The 13,343-nt window shown below is 45.5% G+C and overlaps 1 protein-coding gene across 1 annotated transcript; it reads right to left on the reverse strand.

Moving 5' to 3' along the window:
- Positions 1 to 154: 154 nt before the first annotated feature.
- Positions 155 to 8,164, reverse strand: atg14 (autophagy related 14). Its single transcript, XM_069661597.1, has 11 exons — positions 7,664 to 8,164; positions 6,728 to 6,790; positions 6,554 to 6,596; positions 6,077 to 6,158; positions 5,701 to 5,938; positions 4,283 to 4,512; positions 2,922 to 3,039; positions 2,736 to 2,826; positions 2,558 to 2,643; positions 2,139 to 2,313; positions 155 to 1,878 (listed from the first exon to the last, which is right to left on the reverse strand). Exons 1-11 carry the CDS (start codon positions 7,942 to 7,944, stop codon positions 1,756 to 1,758), a joined length of 1,530 nt encoding a protein of 509 aa, XP_069517698.1. The 5' UTR covers positions 7,945 to 8,164; the 3' UTR covers positions 155 to 1,755.
- Positions 8,165 to 13,343: the final 5,179 nt, after the last annotated feature.

Raw genomic sequence — 13,343 nt, forward strand, 5'->3', positions numbered from 1 at the left:
GATAGTGAGTGTGTATGGGTGTGTATGTAGGAGTGTGCATGTTGGCATTTTTGCTCTTTAACTGTTGAATTGTTATTGAATGTTGCTTTGATGGAATGCTATAATAAGAAAATGCTAATAAACATATTTATTTTTGAAAGCATTCTTAGTTTACAGCATTTTTCACACCTGGCTTAAACTTCTGCACAGTCCTGTATATCCAGGGGTCCGTTTCACAAAGCAGGTTCAACAAACTCTGAGTTTTCGGTTCCAGAACAGCTGATCAGAGTTAGTTCAATCATCTCTGAGTAGGTTCAGCCGGAGTTAAGTGCGTGCACGCTGACTGTAAAAAGGCAGCATTAATGGAGCCCGACACCACGATTCACCATGGCAACGGTACACAAAAAGAGGTCCTCCTACGTCACACCAGCGGAGCTCGAAATCCTCACGCGGACGTTCAGCGAATACGAGCATGTTTTTAGAAACATAAAGTAACACGGCTGCAGCTGCAAAAGAGAGAGAAGCGGCTCGAGTGAACGCGTCAGTTTGAACTGGTCTGTTTATTTAATACTTCATCACGACCGGAAGCTAAAATGTATATTAATTTAGGAGCAATGCAGCGGGAGAAAAAAACATACATGGAAGCAGCTAAAAATAAAACAGCAGAACATCATTGAAAGGTGCGGCTCAGGCAGAACAGGCTCATGGCTGAACCTCACTTCAGTCACATTTTAAATATGAAACAGATTAAATATCATTCAGTGGCTGTTTTAATGTGCATTAGCTTTATCCCTAACATGATGCTGACTTCACAAACATTATAATTCATGTTGAGTAAACTGAATATTGTTTTTGTTTAAACATTGTTCCAAGAACTAACAGCTGCTTTTATTGGTAGGAATGAAGAGGATTAAATAAATGATCACTTGTCTTATCTGAGCGCTCTCGGCAGTGGTGGTGGAAAATCTACAAATGATGACTTTGACACAGATTTGTCTTTTGATTCATTTATTATAATTAAAAAAAACTTTTGCAAAGCGGTCAGAGCAGCACAGAGACGAACCGCTCAAACACGCGAGACGGGCTGAATGAACGAGGACGTCGAAGGAGGGTTTTATATTCTAGAGGGAGGAGACAGAACGAAACTCAGTGTCCTGAAGAAAACCTGCTCCCGACCAGGTGAGGTTCACAGACAGTTACCATAGTAACCAACTCAGAGTTAAAGTTACCTCTCTTTCTGAAACGGCAAACCTGAGGTTTCCCTCATTTCAGGGTTAACAAACTCGAGGTTTCACTAAACCACCTTTCTGAACGGCCCCCAGGTGAGTCCAGGTTAACATGATGAGACATTTGTTGACAGATCAGCTGTGATCAGTTATTGATCTCACACACTTTAAACACAGCGACATGATGAACCTGAGCAGCTTTATTAAACACACTGATGAGCTCACAGCCGCTCCACACTGATGACTGAACATACGTTTGTGTGCTTATGTTAAATAATAACTTGTTAATAAACGAGCCGACATGTCCGACACTCGTCACTGTGATGTTCTGAAGCTTCATTGTCTTTAAACACATCGTGATGCCTTCAGGTGAGTGTGGGTCATCTGTTTGATCGCTTACTTTAACATTTATAAAGTTTGATCATCTGCCTGTGATTGGCTGACCTCTGACCCACCAGCCTGACCTCTGACCTCAGTCAGGCCAAAGTCTGAGACCTGCAAAGGATCACAGTCCACTTCCTCTCGGTGGTTCTGGTCTGGTTCAGTCTGATCAGCGCTGCCCGGTGTAAGCCCTGAACCAGGAAGTGACTGAGGCCGCCGCTGACGAGATCATCCCTCCTGTGTTAGCAGAGGGCTGGGACACCTGCAATGCACTCTGGGAAAGATCCATGGACTGCAGGAGGAGGAGGAGCAGGAGGAGGAGGAGGAGGGGTAAATGTTATAATATATATGAACCTTTATGTCTGAGTTTGTAAACGATGTGTTCAAAGATTATTAAAGGTTTTAAATAGAAACTTTATCTGTAGTCACTTCACACCGAAGCTGTGTCTGATCAGTAAACTTTTATTAGTTATTTAGTGCTCGCTGTTTCAGGATCTCTGGACTGAACCACACTTCATCAGTTCTGTCTGAACCTGGTGCAGGTGAGTTTACCTGTGATGGGATGTCACAGAATCGGGGACTGGGCACCGTCTCCCAGTCCGTCCCCAGGTCTGTCTCCTCATCCGTCACCGCCTCGTCTCCGCTCTCCTCCGCCGGCCCCGCTGCCTCTGGCTCCACGAACTCCATCGACTCCTCCAGGTCAGCGCTCACCTCAAATGGACCCGTCCTGCACCAGGACCAGGACCAGGACCAGGACCAGGACCAGGACCAGGACCAGGACGAGAACCAGGACAAGGACCGGACAAAGTAGACGGGTCAGAGACAAAAACAAACAGCATCACATGTTTGAATTTTACATCAGAGAGGTGGAACCTGAATGCACCACAGCTCTCCGATTGGTCATTTGGGTGAGGCTGAGCTGAGGATGATCTTTTTAACGACCAATCAGACAGATAGTAGGCGTGTCTCACCTGCCCAGGTTGTCGTTGTTGGGGGAAACCAGAAATATGATGTTCCTCAGGGTGTGATGTGGGTGGAGCTTCTCACTGTCAACATGCTAAACACAGAACAACAACAGGTTAAAAACATCACAGGAGGTTTATCTCACCTGAGAGGAGGCGTGTCTACCTGGGAGGGGGCGTGTCTTACCTGAGAGAAGCACAGGTGCAGGATGTTTGTGTTGAGTTTGCTCAGAGCTCTGGTGAAGCGGTACCTGCTCAGGTTCTCTCCACAGAATTCACTGAGGAACAAACACAAACATTACATCAGACGCACACTCTGTTTTCCTGACTCTGCTCTGTCAGTGAAGGCAGCAGCAGGTGCTTCCTGTCTCACCTGTTGCAGAGCTTCTTGGGCAGGTTGACGTCCAGGATGTGAGACAGGATAGTTACGAGCTGCGTGGCGTAGCAGAGAGCAGCGCTGATAGTGTGAGCCGGATTAATGTGGTCCAACTCTGCAACAGGAGGTCAAAGGTCAACAAGGAGGTAAAACCATCTGTAACGGCTGCTCATCAGATTGACTTCACACTGAGGACTTGAGTCGAGTGTGCAAATGATAAAACATTCAAAATGGCCACCGCACAGCTGGAAACAAAGCAGCAGCTTTAAGGCTAAAACATGAGGCTAATCCTGCAGGTCCAAAGCCTGCAGTTCCTCTGGTGTCCACTTGAGGCTGTCTCCAGCAGTGAGTCAGTCCCCATAGAGCCCCATGTTAAACTTTACAGCAGAAATAAACATGTTTACAGCCTGGTACAAAAAACAGTTTGGGTCTCTATAGCTCATTTCTCTCTTCATGACAACTGTACGGGGAGAATCTTTATACAGCTCACCTGTTTACATTATATTAAGGCTTAAAGTGATGCAGCATTAGGGGCGTGGCCTCTTTGAGTGACAGCTGGGAGCTGCTAGTTGTCACCTCAGCTCAGGTCACTTCTGGCTCCAGTATGTCAGACTGGGGGCTTTATACATCCTACCAATGACTGTATATACAGATGGACGACGCGTCTCCATCTGCTCCCATTGTACGTAATCGATGCCAAAACAGCCCTGTGATAGGCGCTGCCATCTTGCGATGGTGACGTCATACGGAGCCAGAGTCTGCGCAGTAGAGATCGGCGAGTGAAGCGGCCGTAGCCACTTCCGCTAACCCAAACACACACTTAACTTACTGAAAGAACAGCAAGGATCCCACACGCCGGCGTGTTTAACAGCAGAACAGCTTCTTGTGTTGGTCTGAGGTTAAAGTTCACAGGTGTGGAAACTTCAATGATTGTAGTGATTGTTTTAGTTACGTTTCCTCTCGCAGATCGTCCTCCACTCTGCTCACCTGGAACTGATCGGCTGCAGGAGCCGTATTTGTCAACAGAGCTGTCAATCATCATTTTGACAGCATCAAATAACTAATTAAAAATGAACACTGTGACATAAATCAGCATGATAAGAACTAACTATAATGACAGAAACCATGTTTGAGAAAAATTTATGGGGCGTGTATTCTCATGTCCCATCTGTTAACATGGAGGAGGCGGGCTTTATGAGCTATACTGCAGCCAGTCAGCAGGGGGCGATGGAGAGGGTTTGGCTTCACTTTTAGGGAGCTGTCATGTCGTCCATCTTTTTATACAGTCTATGCATCCTACATACAGTGCCGTCTGTCTCCTATTTATGACACTCGAGCCCCACCCCCTCCCTGCTTACCTGGGCCCTGATTGGTGCTCTTCTCCTCCACCCAGCTGTAGTAGGCGGAGCAGTCTCCGTTGCTGGGCAGGCTGACGGGGGGGCCTGTGATGCTGATGCTGGTCTCTCCATTCTGGTCGTCCCAGATCCAGCGTCCCGACAGGTAGGTGGTCCTCCGAGCCTCCGCCAGCTCGCTCACCGTGCTAGAGGTCAGTGCGGGGTCACACTCTGCCACCACATCAGCAGGGTCTCTGAGGGACAGACGCAGGGGCGGACAGCGGGTTAAGAGAGCGATGATGATTAGTAGGGCTGCACAATCAATGTAATATTAATCCAGATCATGATTTTTCTTCCCACGATTAAAAACACATGACTGACGGTGATATTGGCGTTTAAAATGCTCCGCCCGTAAAACTCTGCTGCAGATCAAATCAAACGCTCCCTGAACTAACAGCCGCTCCCCCAGGGGGCGATGGAGAGTTTTGGGCTTCACTTTTGGGGGAGCTGGCAGGTCATGTGATGAGCACTGTCCTCTCAGCGGCAGTTTAGAGTGGAAGAGTGAACAACAGAGACGGACGGAGGAACTAAAGTCGAATGTCTGGAACAGAAGACGAAGAGCTGCTCCCCTGAAACGGCTCGTCGCAGCACAAAGTGCAGCATGATGAGTGTGTGAAGGCCGAGAGGAGGAACGAGCTGCTGCCCGTCCTCCAGCGTCACGTCAGACATCCAGAACAGAGACGCTGCACAGAGACACCCTATCACCCAGCTCCCACAGACACACTGACATTACCCATGATGCACCACACTCAGGTAAAGGACCTGATTTTAAATCTGAGTCTGATGCTAAATTTGTACCTGAGCCTGAACGCAGCACAGAATGAAAGTGTTGCTGTTTATCTAAATGTGAAAGTACAATAAAAAATATCCCTAAATAAATAAATAAATAATGTGACGGTCAGTTTGGACAGAACCGTGCAGCCTGACTAATCGGTGAGTCTGACAGAAATTCAGTTTAGAAACAAGAAAGAAAAAATATTTGAAGACAAAAAGATTCAATTCTGACAGGAAGTGAGGTCATTCTGATCCAATTAATCAGTTATTCACCTGTTCAGGTGTTCTCTTTAAAGAAAATGTTCTTTTCCCTCAACATCTACCTGCAGATTCACACCAGAGACACAGGCAGACAGCAGGTCAGACACACCTGAGCCTCTCTTTAACTGTCACACAGGTGTGTGATGATTTTCAGTTCAGTGTGCAAGCTGAAGATTTCTGCTTCATCATCATGTTTCATAAACTGTACTCACTGTACAGACGTTAGCTGCTAGCCAGCGGCTAACGGACTGACCTGTGACCTCTTCCTGTAGTCTACTTTCCGTTTCCTGTCTGCGTTTGTGACTCATAAAGCCTCAGCAGGAAGTTTCAGACAAGCTGAAACGTACCTGCGCTCCTGCTTCTCCTCCTGCAGGGGAAACATGTGTGTGCTGAGCTCCAGGATGTGCTCTCGTCTCAGAGCGGCGAGCTGACTCAGGCGGCTCTGCAGCTCTCGGCTGCGTCGCTCCAGCAGCTCGCCCAAACGACGGTTGTGACGCTCGATTTTATCCCGTTTCTCCTGGTGACGCCCTGCGCGCCGCTGCAGCCGCTGACACTCCTCCTGAGAGTGCAGGAGCAGCTCCTTATCTGCAGGAGGAGGAGGAGGAGAAAAACTTAAGCTGACTTTAGTGAATTTTAACTTGTTCTTCTTCACAGAGAATGTTTTCCCAATGATGGACAAACTGAAGGAGGAGGAGGAGAAGTTTTAAACAAGTTCACACTGACCGCTCTTCACCTCCTCATTGCCCCCGGCGACCGCCTCCTTCAGCTGCTCAATCTTCATCCTACAAGACGTGATCTTCCATTTCTGAGGAAACAGCAGCTGTCAGTGTGATCATCATCATCGTCATCGTCATCATCATCATCATCATCATCATCATCAACATCAACATCAACATCAACATCGTCATCGTCATCGTCATCGTCATCGTCATCGTCATCATCATCATCAACATCATCATCATCATCATCCTCACTCGGGTCAGGTAACTATTTTGAATGTGACAAAGAGTGAAATCTTCATCAGATATATTTTCTGATGAAGATGTTTATTTTCAAATGTTATGATTAAATATTCAGTTATAACTATTATGTCCTCTCTCTGCTTCCGTACAGGTTAGAGGCCTCTGACTGTAGAACATCTGTCTTATTGTTTTAATAGAAAACACTGTAAAAACTGTGGAGTTACAGACGTGAACTGACCATCTGATCGGCCTGCAGCTTCCTGTCCATGTCCTGAATCACTCTGAGGAGAAAACAGAGTTTTGTACTGTTTATATTGACTTATATGAGTTCCTAAAATAATCATGTCTGTATCATATTAGGGACATCACAGTAACACATGGTCTTCAGTCTGACAGCTGTAAAGTGAGTTACCTGTGCTGCAGCTGCTCCTTCTCCTCCTTCAGCTCCTTCAGACGCTGCAGCTTCTCTGTGTATCTGAAACAAACACATTGAATATTTAGAGGAGAAGAAGAATTTAAACTTTTCAGAGCAGTTAAGAGTTTCTAAAGACTCTGAGAGACCCTGGATGGTCCCCAGAGCCCAGTTTGGGAAACTTCTGTGACATGACAACTATGAGGTCAAAGTTATTTCAGGTTTTCACATGTTGTGCAACTGTAGCAGAGAAGCTAGCTTAGCAAGTAACACAGTGACTCAGCAGCTAATAGAGTCTAATTCACCTGATGAACACTAAAAACCCACAGACAACAGAGCTAACAGTTAGCTAACAAACAACCACTGTTAGATCTGAGGAGTGTTAGCTGCTAATGCTAACTTGCCTGAACCAAAACAGTGACTCGGTGTGTGTAACTAGATAATAAAGTTACTGAAATAAAACTGATAACTTAAAAACTTTAAAGGAGTGTCTGCTGAGAAACATGTCATAAATTAATGTAACGAATTTAACATGGATCTACAGACAAACTTATTTTTTTCTAAATTGATCCACTTTTAATTTCAGCATTAATTTACTTCACCTGCGATCAACATTTAACAGAAATCGCTGCTTTGCTCGGTGGCACACCTGAGACTTTCGCTTTTACCTTCCCTTGTCAGTTTTCAGGTACAAATAAAAACGCTGCAGATGGCTGGGTTTAATCTTTATTTGATTACTGATATGACAGCCGAACTGTGAAGAGGGTTCATATCTTCATACAAATAACTTCTATAACCATGTTAAGTGTGATTTCAGAACATTAGGGCCGCTGTAAAATACCGAATATGGCTATGAGGTTCAGTATTGGCAGTGAAAAGACAGTGGAACACAGGCTGTACACTGGGTGATTTAGGGTACTAAACTCTGAACGTTACCTCTCGGTGTTCCTCCCGTCGAAGTACACGAAGTCCCCGGCCTGCACGCAGCGGGCACAGGTCAACCTGCGACGAGATGTGCTGCACAGGGGGCACCGCTCCACCGCCACCGACAGACCCTCCGCGTCGTCCACCGACTCCACCAGCATCACGCAGCCCGGGGAGGAATGACCAGGGTGGGGGAGATGGGGGCGTAAAGGCGGCCTCGCGGCGGACTGAGGCCCAGAGGATAAGGTGGCAGGGTCCGGGCCGAGCGGGGGGACTCCTGCTGAGGACGCCATGGAGAGGGGGGAGTAGGAGCTAACTGAGCTAACAGGCTAATCTAACGTTAACGCTTGTTTCTCAAAGCTAGAAGGAAGAGGTCACGTGACTCAGCGCGGTGTGCCCCTCCATGATGATCCTCTGACTGTCGAACGGTCCGTCACATATCTGTCTCTTCTGTAAACCAACGAGCGCACACGGACCTGTTTTTGTTTTCATCAGCAGACATCACTCCGACACTTCCGGTTTCCTCTCAAATGTGACGGGTTTGTTTATGTAATGACGTAACCATGTGGGCGGAGCCGAGAAAGAGAAATATCTATTTAACAGCTTTTTAAAAGCATCAGTTGAAACTGCAAACCGTGTATGAGTGAAAGGAGTGTTCGAAAGTGTCGGAGCAAGAGATTCAAAGGCGCGGCCACCTTTGTCCTCAGTTGTGCACGGGGAACAACAAGTACACCCTGGTCACCTGAGGGATCTATTGGGGAAATAACTTGCTTGTTTTCTGAACGGAGTTTTGATCCATCGGGGCTATGTTAACATTGTAGCTGCTCCATCAACACTCAAAATAATATAATCTAAATAAGGCAAAAATACGGCAGCAAAGTCAGTGTATATACACAGATATCTTCATATTGTGTAACTTTATATAATATTCATGACAGCAGCTGTGCAGCCATATCAATAAACTACTACAACTAACAACAGATTTTTTTTTACAGTATCTTCTTCACAACTATGTTCAATTAAATGTTTTATATGCTGCAGATATCGAGCCTCTGGTGATTCATTCAGGACCATCACAGACGTGTTGAGGTCTCCGCTGTCTCCAGCATTGTCCCTGATGTGGCCTGATACTGACCAACTTCTAATATGAATCTAATATCTATCTCATGACATAAAGAAAGGCATATACATTTTAGTTCTCAGTGCTTTTATTTGGTTAACTTGTGAGAGTGAGTGTGAGAGTGAGTGTGAGTGTGAGTGTATGAGTGTGTGTGTGTGTGTGTGTGTGTGAGTGTGAGTGTGTGAATGAGAAATAAAAAAATACAAACTATTTTCAAATGGAAAGCCTGGTTCGTTCCCTGCACAGATCGTCGCCCCGTTATTCAATTGGCTCCAAATTTAGCACCACAGTGCTCGCTTCATATATTAATCTATGAATTTGAAATTATACATATTCCTGGTGCTGGGGCGACAATCTTTGTAGGGAAGAAACCTGCTAGAGAGCAGCTCATCCTCTGAGGGGGGAGGTGTCGCCCGTTTCTTCAGCGCTTCCATCAGCAGCATCCTTATTTGGCCGTGTTCCTCCGTCTCCCGGTCACTCCCCCTGGTCCTCTTGCTCCTCTTTGAAGTGGAAACCACACTTGTTGTGAAACCGCTGTATTCCATCCTTTAATCTGTTAACATATTGAAATCAGGCGACAGACAAAAAAAACATGAATCAAATATGAAAAGTGATGAATATAGTACTCATAGTGAAAAACAAACAATTCATGCATCAAATGATAGTTACAGCATTAATAAATGGCTTCTGTCATGTTCCTGTGGGTGGTGTCTCCGCTGCAGGCACTGCGGCAGGCGCAGCGGCAGGCGCAGCAGCAGGCGCAGCAGCAGGACTGGGAGACTCTGGCTCACTAACATCAGATGATTACGTGGCTTGTCTGTAGTGACACTTTAACAAAGATGTCTTGGCTTTTTGTGTGACAGATATATGGTCATTCTAACTTTCAGTGCTAATTACAGCACATAAAGCATTTTGCAAACGCACCCATATGAATACATCGCACATTTCCAGCCATGATGATATCTAGCCTTTGATTCTCCCACAACCTCTTATTGCAGTGAGCCCCTGATGTACAGTAAAGTTTCCCATGCTGTGTGTGTGTGTCTACACTTTAATCAACCTCTCATGTGATCTGTACTTCCGGTGGGCTGCTCTGCTGCGACCCCGGCCGCCTCCTGCTGCTGCCTCACTGTTTTCTTAGTGTTTTCGTTGATTGTTTGTAAGTGGTATCTTTTAACCTATTTTTAACCCTTGGGGTTTTACCTCAACACGTTGCTCAACAAGTGCAACACGATGCTGTCTCTACTGAGAGGACTGTTTGTGATCTTAATAGTCTGGCTTCTAACATGCCACTCCACGCTGCCGAGCCGGGGCATCATGCCGGCCACGCTCTGGAGTTACACCCGAGACCAGCTCCTGCTTCTCCGTCCCAGCCACACACCTGCCCCCCAGCTACCGAGGGAACCGCTGACCTGGTGCCCGACTGGAGGCGGCAGTAGACGGTCGTGGAAGAGGGGAAAACGCGGCAGAGTACGACAGAGACTTTGGAGAAGAGCAAACAGACCACCTCTGCCTTCCATGCTTCTCTGCAACGTCCGCTCCCTGAAGAGAAAGTTGAGGAGCTCAGGGTCAACACCAGTTGTCTACAAGAGTACCGGGAGTCATGCCTGCTTGTGTTCACTGAGACATGACTACGGGACGACCTGCCCGACTCGCTCGTTTCCTTGAACGGTTTCTTGAGGCTATGTTAGCTGGGTTCAATCAATACGTGGACTGTAATACCAGAGGTAAAAATATTCTGGACAAATGTTATGGAAATGTTAAAAATGCCTACACAGCAAAGGTTAAACCCCCTTTAGGGTCCTCTGATCACAATGCTGTCCATGTGATCCCCACGTATAAGTCCTTGCTTAGAAGCAGCAGACCACTGGTTATAACTGTACACATATGGAATAAAGATAGTATTGAAACTGTACCAACTGGGACCTCTTTCATAGCCTGGAGTTAGAGGAGGCCACTAATATTAATAGTGATTATATTAACTTTTGTAAAGATAGTGTGTTCACTCAAAAATTGATTACTGTGTACCCAAATAATAAATCTTATATTTCAAAGGAAATTAAAGAGTGCATAGTACAGAAAGAGCGGGGACCTTGTAAGTATGAAAAACAGGCAGAAAGAACTTCATCTCAAACGAAGGACAGCTCGGAGTCAGGAAAGGGACAAACCTGAATCCCACTGCTTGGCAATGAACACTAAGAAACTGTGGGATCTGCGAAAGCCATGACTGACATGGAACCAGCTAAGAGGGGTATGTGATGTGTGAAGTGTGATAAATAAGAGGGAAAAGGCAAATTAACTTTTTCTGTAGATTTGAATCAAGAGACTTCTCACAAGAGCAAAAAGCGGCTCTGGATTGTGTATCGCCTATCATATATTGACGCTGTGGAAATAACCATTGACCAGCACGATGTGGAAAGACTTCTTTCATGCATCTGCCCCAGGAAGGCCTCAGGATCGGATGGCAGCTCTGGGCGCTTATTGAAATCTTGCTGTAAAGAGCTGGCAGAAGCCTGGTGCCCCATCTACCAGAAGTCTCTAGACACCTACTCTGTACCCTCTATCTGGAAAAGTTCGATTATCATTCCTGTACCCAAAAAAGCAAGCTGTAAAGAGAATAATGACTACTGTCCTGTTGCACTTACTTCACTAGTTATCAAGTGTTTCGAGAGAATTATGATCAATGTCTTGAAAACAGAAGTCAGTTGTCTTTTGGATCCCTTTCAGTTTGCATACAAGAGGAACAGAAGCACAGAGGATGCCATTTTAGCCCCGACTCACTTTATTAACAGGCACATGGAGGATTCTACCCCATTTGTTGACTTTAGTTCTGCTTTTAATACGTTACAGCCACAGCTTTTAATTAAGAGGATGAATCATTTTAAAGGTCACCCTCTTATTACCAAATGGTTCTATTCATTTTCAACCAATCGCAGACAGCAGGTCAGTGTCAATGGAACACTGTCTGAACCTAAAACTCTGAGCACAGGAGCCCCCCAGTGCTGCGTCAGCTCACCGGTCCTGTTCACTCCATGAGTGTAGAAGTTTTTATCCAAACCATCACATCATTAAGTTCTCAGACGACACTGCAATTTTATCCTTATTGAAAAAGAACTGCGACCCATCAGAATACTTTCTGGAAATTCAAAGGTTTGTAATTTGGTGTGACGACAACCACCTTGTTTTGAATGTTAATAAGACAGAAGAGATGGTGTTTGACCCCCGGGGAGTCGGTGACCACAGGCCTGTGGTCATCCACAACCAAGTCATTGCTCAGGTCCACTCATACAAATATCTTGGAGCACACATGTTGATAAGCTCTGTTGCAGACAAGAAATGTATGGTGATATTCTATCAGGCAGTGCTAGAGAGTCTAATCAGGTACAGTATCACAGCTTGGTTTGGTAACCTCTCTGTGCAGTTACAAAGTAAACTTATCCCATTTATCCATACTGCATGAAGATCATTGTGTTAAAGAGCACTTATCCATGCAGAGTATTTATGAACAGGCTACTCTGCGAGAAGCCAGTAAGATCATCAGTGACACGTCTCACGTTCTGCACAGCGAGTATGAGCTGCCAGAACTCTTGGAGTTCCCCGCTGCAGATTCAACAGATTCAAACATTCTTTTATCCCTGCGTCCGCTAAGCTTTGAAACAGTGGCAGATAAAAGAAAAGGCCAGAGGGAGGCGATTTGACTAGTTTTGACTTAGTCCAAGCCAACATATCTATAATGTCATTCTGACGAGTTGCAATTCCAAGTAATGATATCTATAACTCCAACCTCACTACTCAAAATGTGAATTATTGATTATCATTTCTTCCTCGTAGCATTGTTCATCGTAGAGATCTACAACGTTTCTGACAAAGATATCATGAATGGAAACATCAGACAGACATCTAAAATCAATCCATCCACTCATCCATCCATCCATCCATCCACTCATCCATCTACTCATCCATCCATCCATCTACTCATCCATCCATCTACTCATCCATCCATCTACTCATCCATCCATCCATCCATCCATCTACTCATCCATCCATCCATCCATCTACTCATCCATCCATCCATCCATCTACTCATTCATCTACTCATCCATCCATCCATCCATCCATCCATCCATCTACTCATTCATCTACTCATCCATCCATCCATCTACTCATCCATCCATCTACTCATCCATCCATCCATCCATCCATCTACTCATCCATCCATCCATCCATCCATCTACTCATTCATCCATCCATCTACTCATCCATCCATCTTCTCATCCATCCATCCATCTACTCATCCATCCATCTTCTCATCCATCCATCCATCTACTCATCCATCCATCCATATACTCATCCATCCATCTACTCATCCATCTACTCATCCATCTACTCATCCATCTACTCATCCATCCATCTACTCATCCATCTACTCATCCATCCATCTACTCATCCATCTACTCATCCATCCATCTACTCATCCATCTACTCATCCATCTACTCATCCATCCATATACTCATCCATCTACTCATCCATCCACTCATCCATCTACTCATCCATCCATCCATCTAATCATC

This window comes from Semicossyphus pulcher, unplaced genomic scaffold (genome assembly GCF_022749685.1).
Source record: "Semicossyphus pulcher isolate SPU_LCO1_2020_fin unplaced genomic scaffold, fSemPul1.0.p SCAF_14, whole genome shotgun sequence".
NCBI classification, from domain to species: Eukaryota; Metazoa; Chordata; class Actinopteri; order Labriformes; family Labridae; genus Semicossyphus; species Semicossyphus pulcher.

Bases quoted from the DNA above. Each gene is read 5' to 3' on its own strand.
- atg14 (XM_069661597.1), bottom strand. From the start codon at position 7,944: ATGGCGTCCTCAGCAGGAGTCCCCCCGCTCGGCCCGGACCCTGCCACC. The intron at 4,513-5,700 runs GTACGTTTCAGC...TCTGTCCCTCAG, and splicing joins GAGGAGAAGCAGGAGCGCAG to AGACCCTGCTGATGTGGTGG. The intron at 2,644-2,735 runs GTAAGACACGCC...TTCTGTGTTTAG, and splicing joins TGCACCTGTGCTTCTCTCAG to CATGTTGACAGTGAGAAGCT.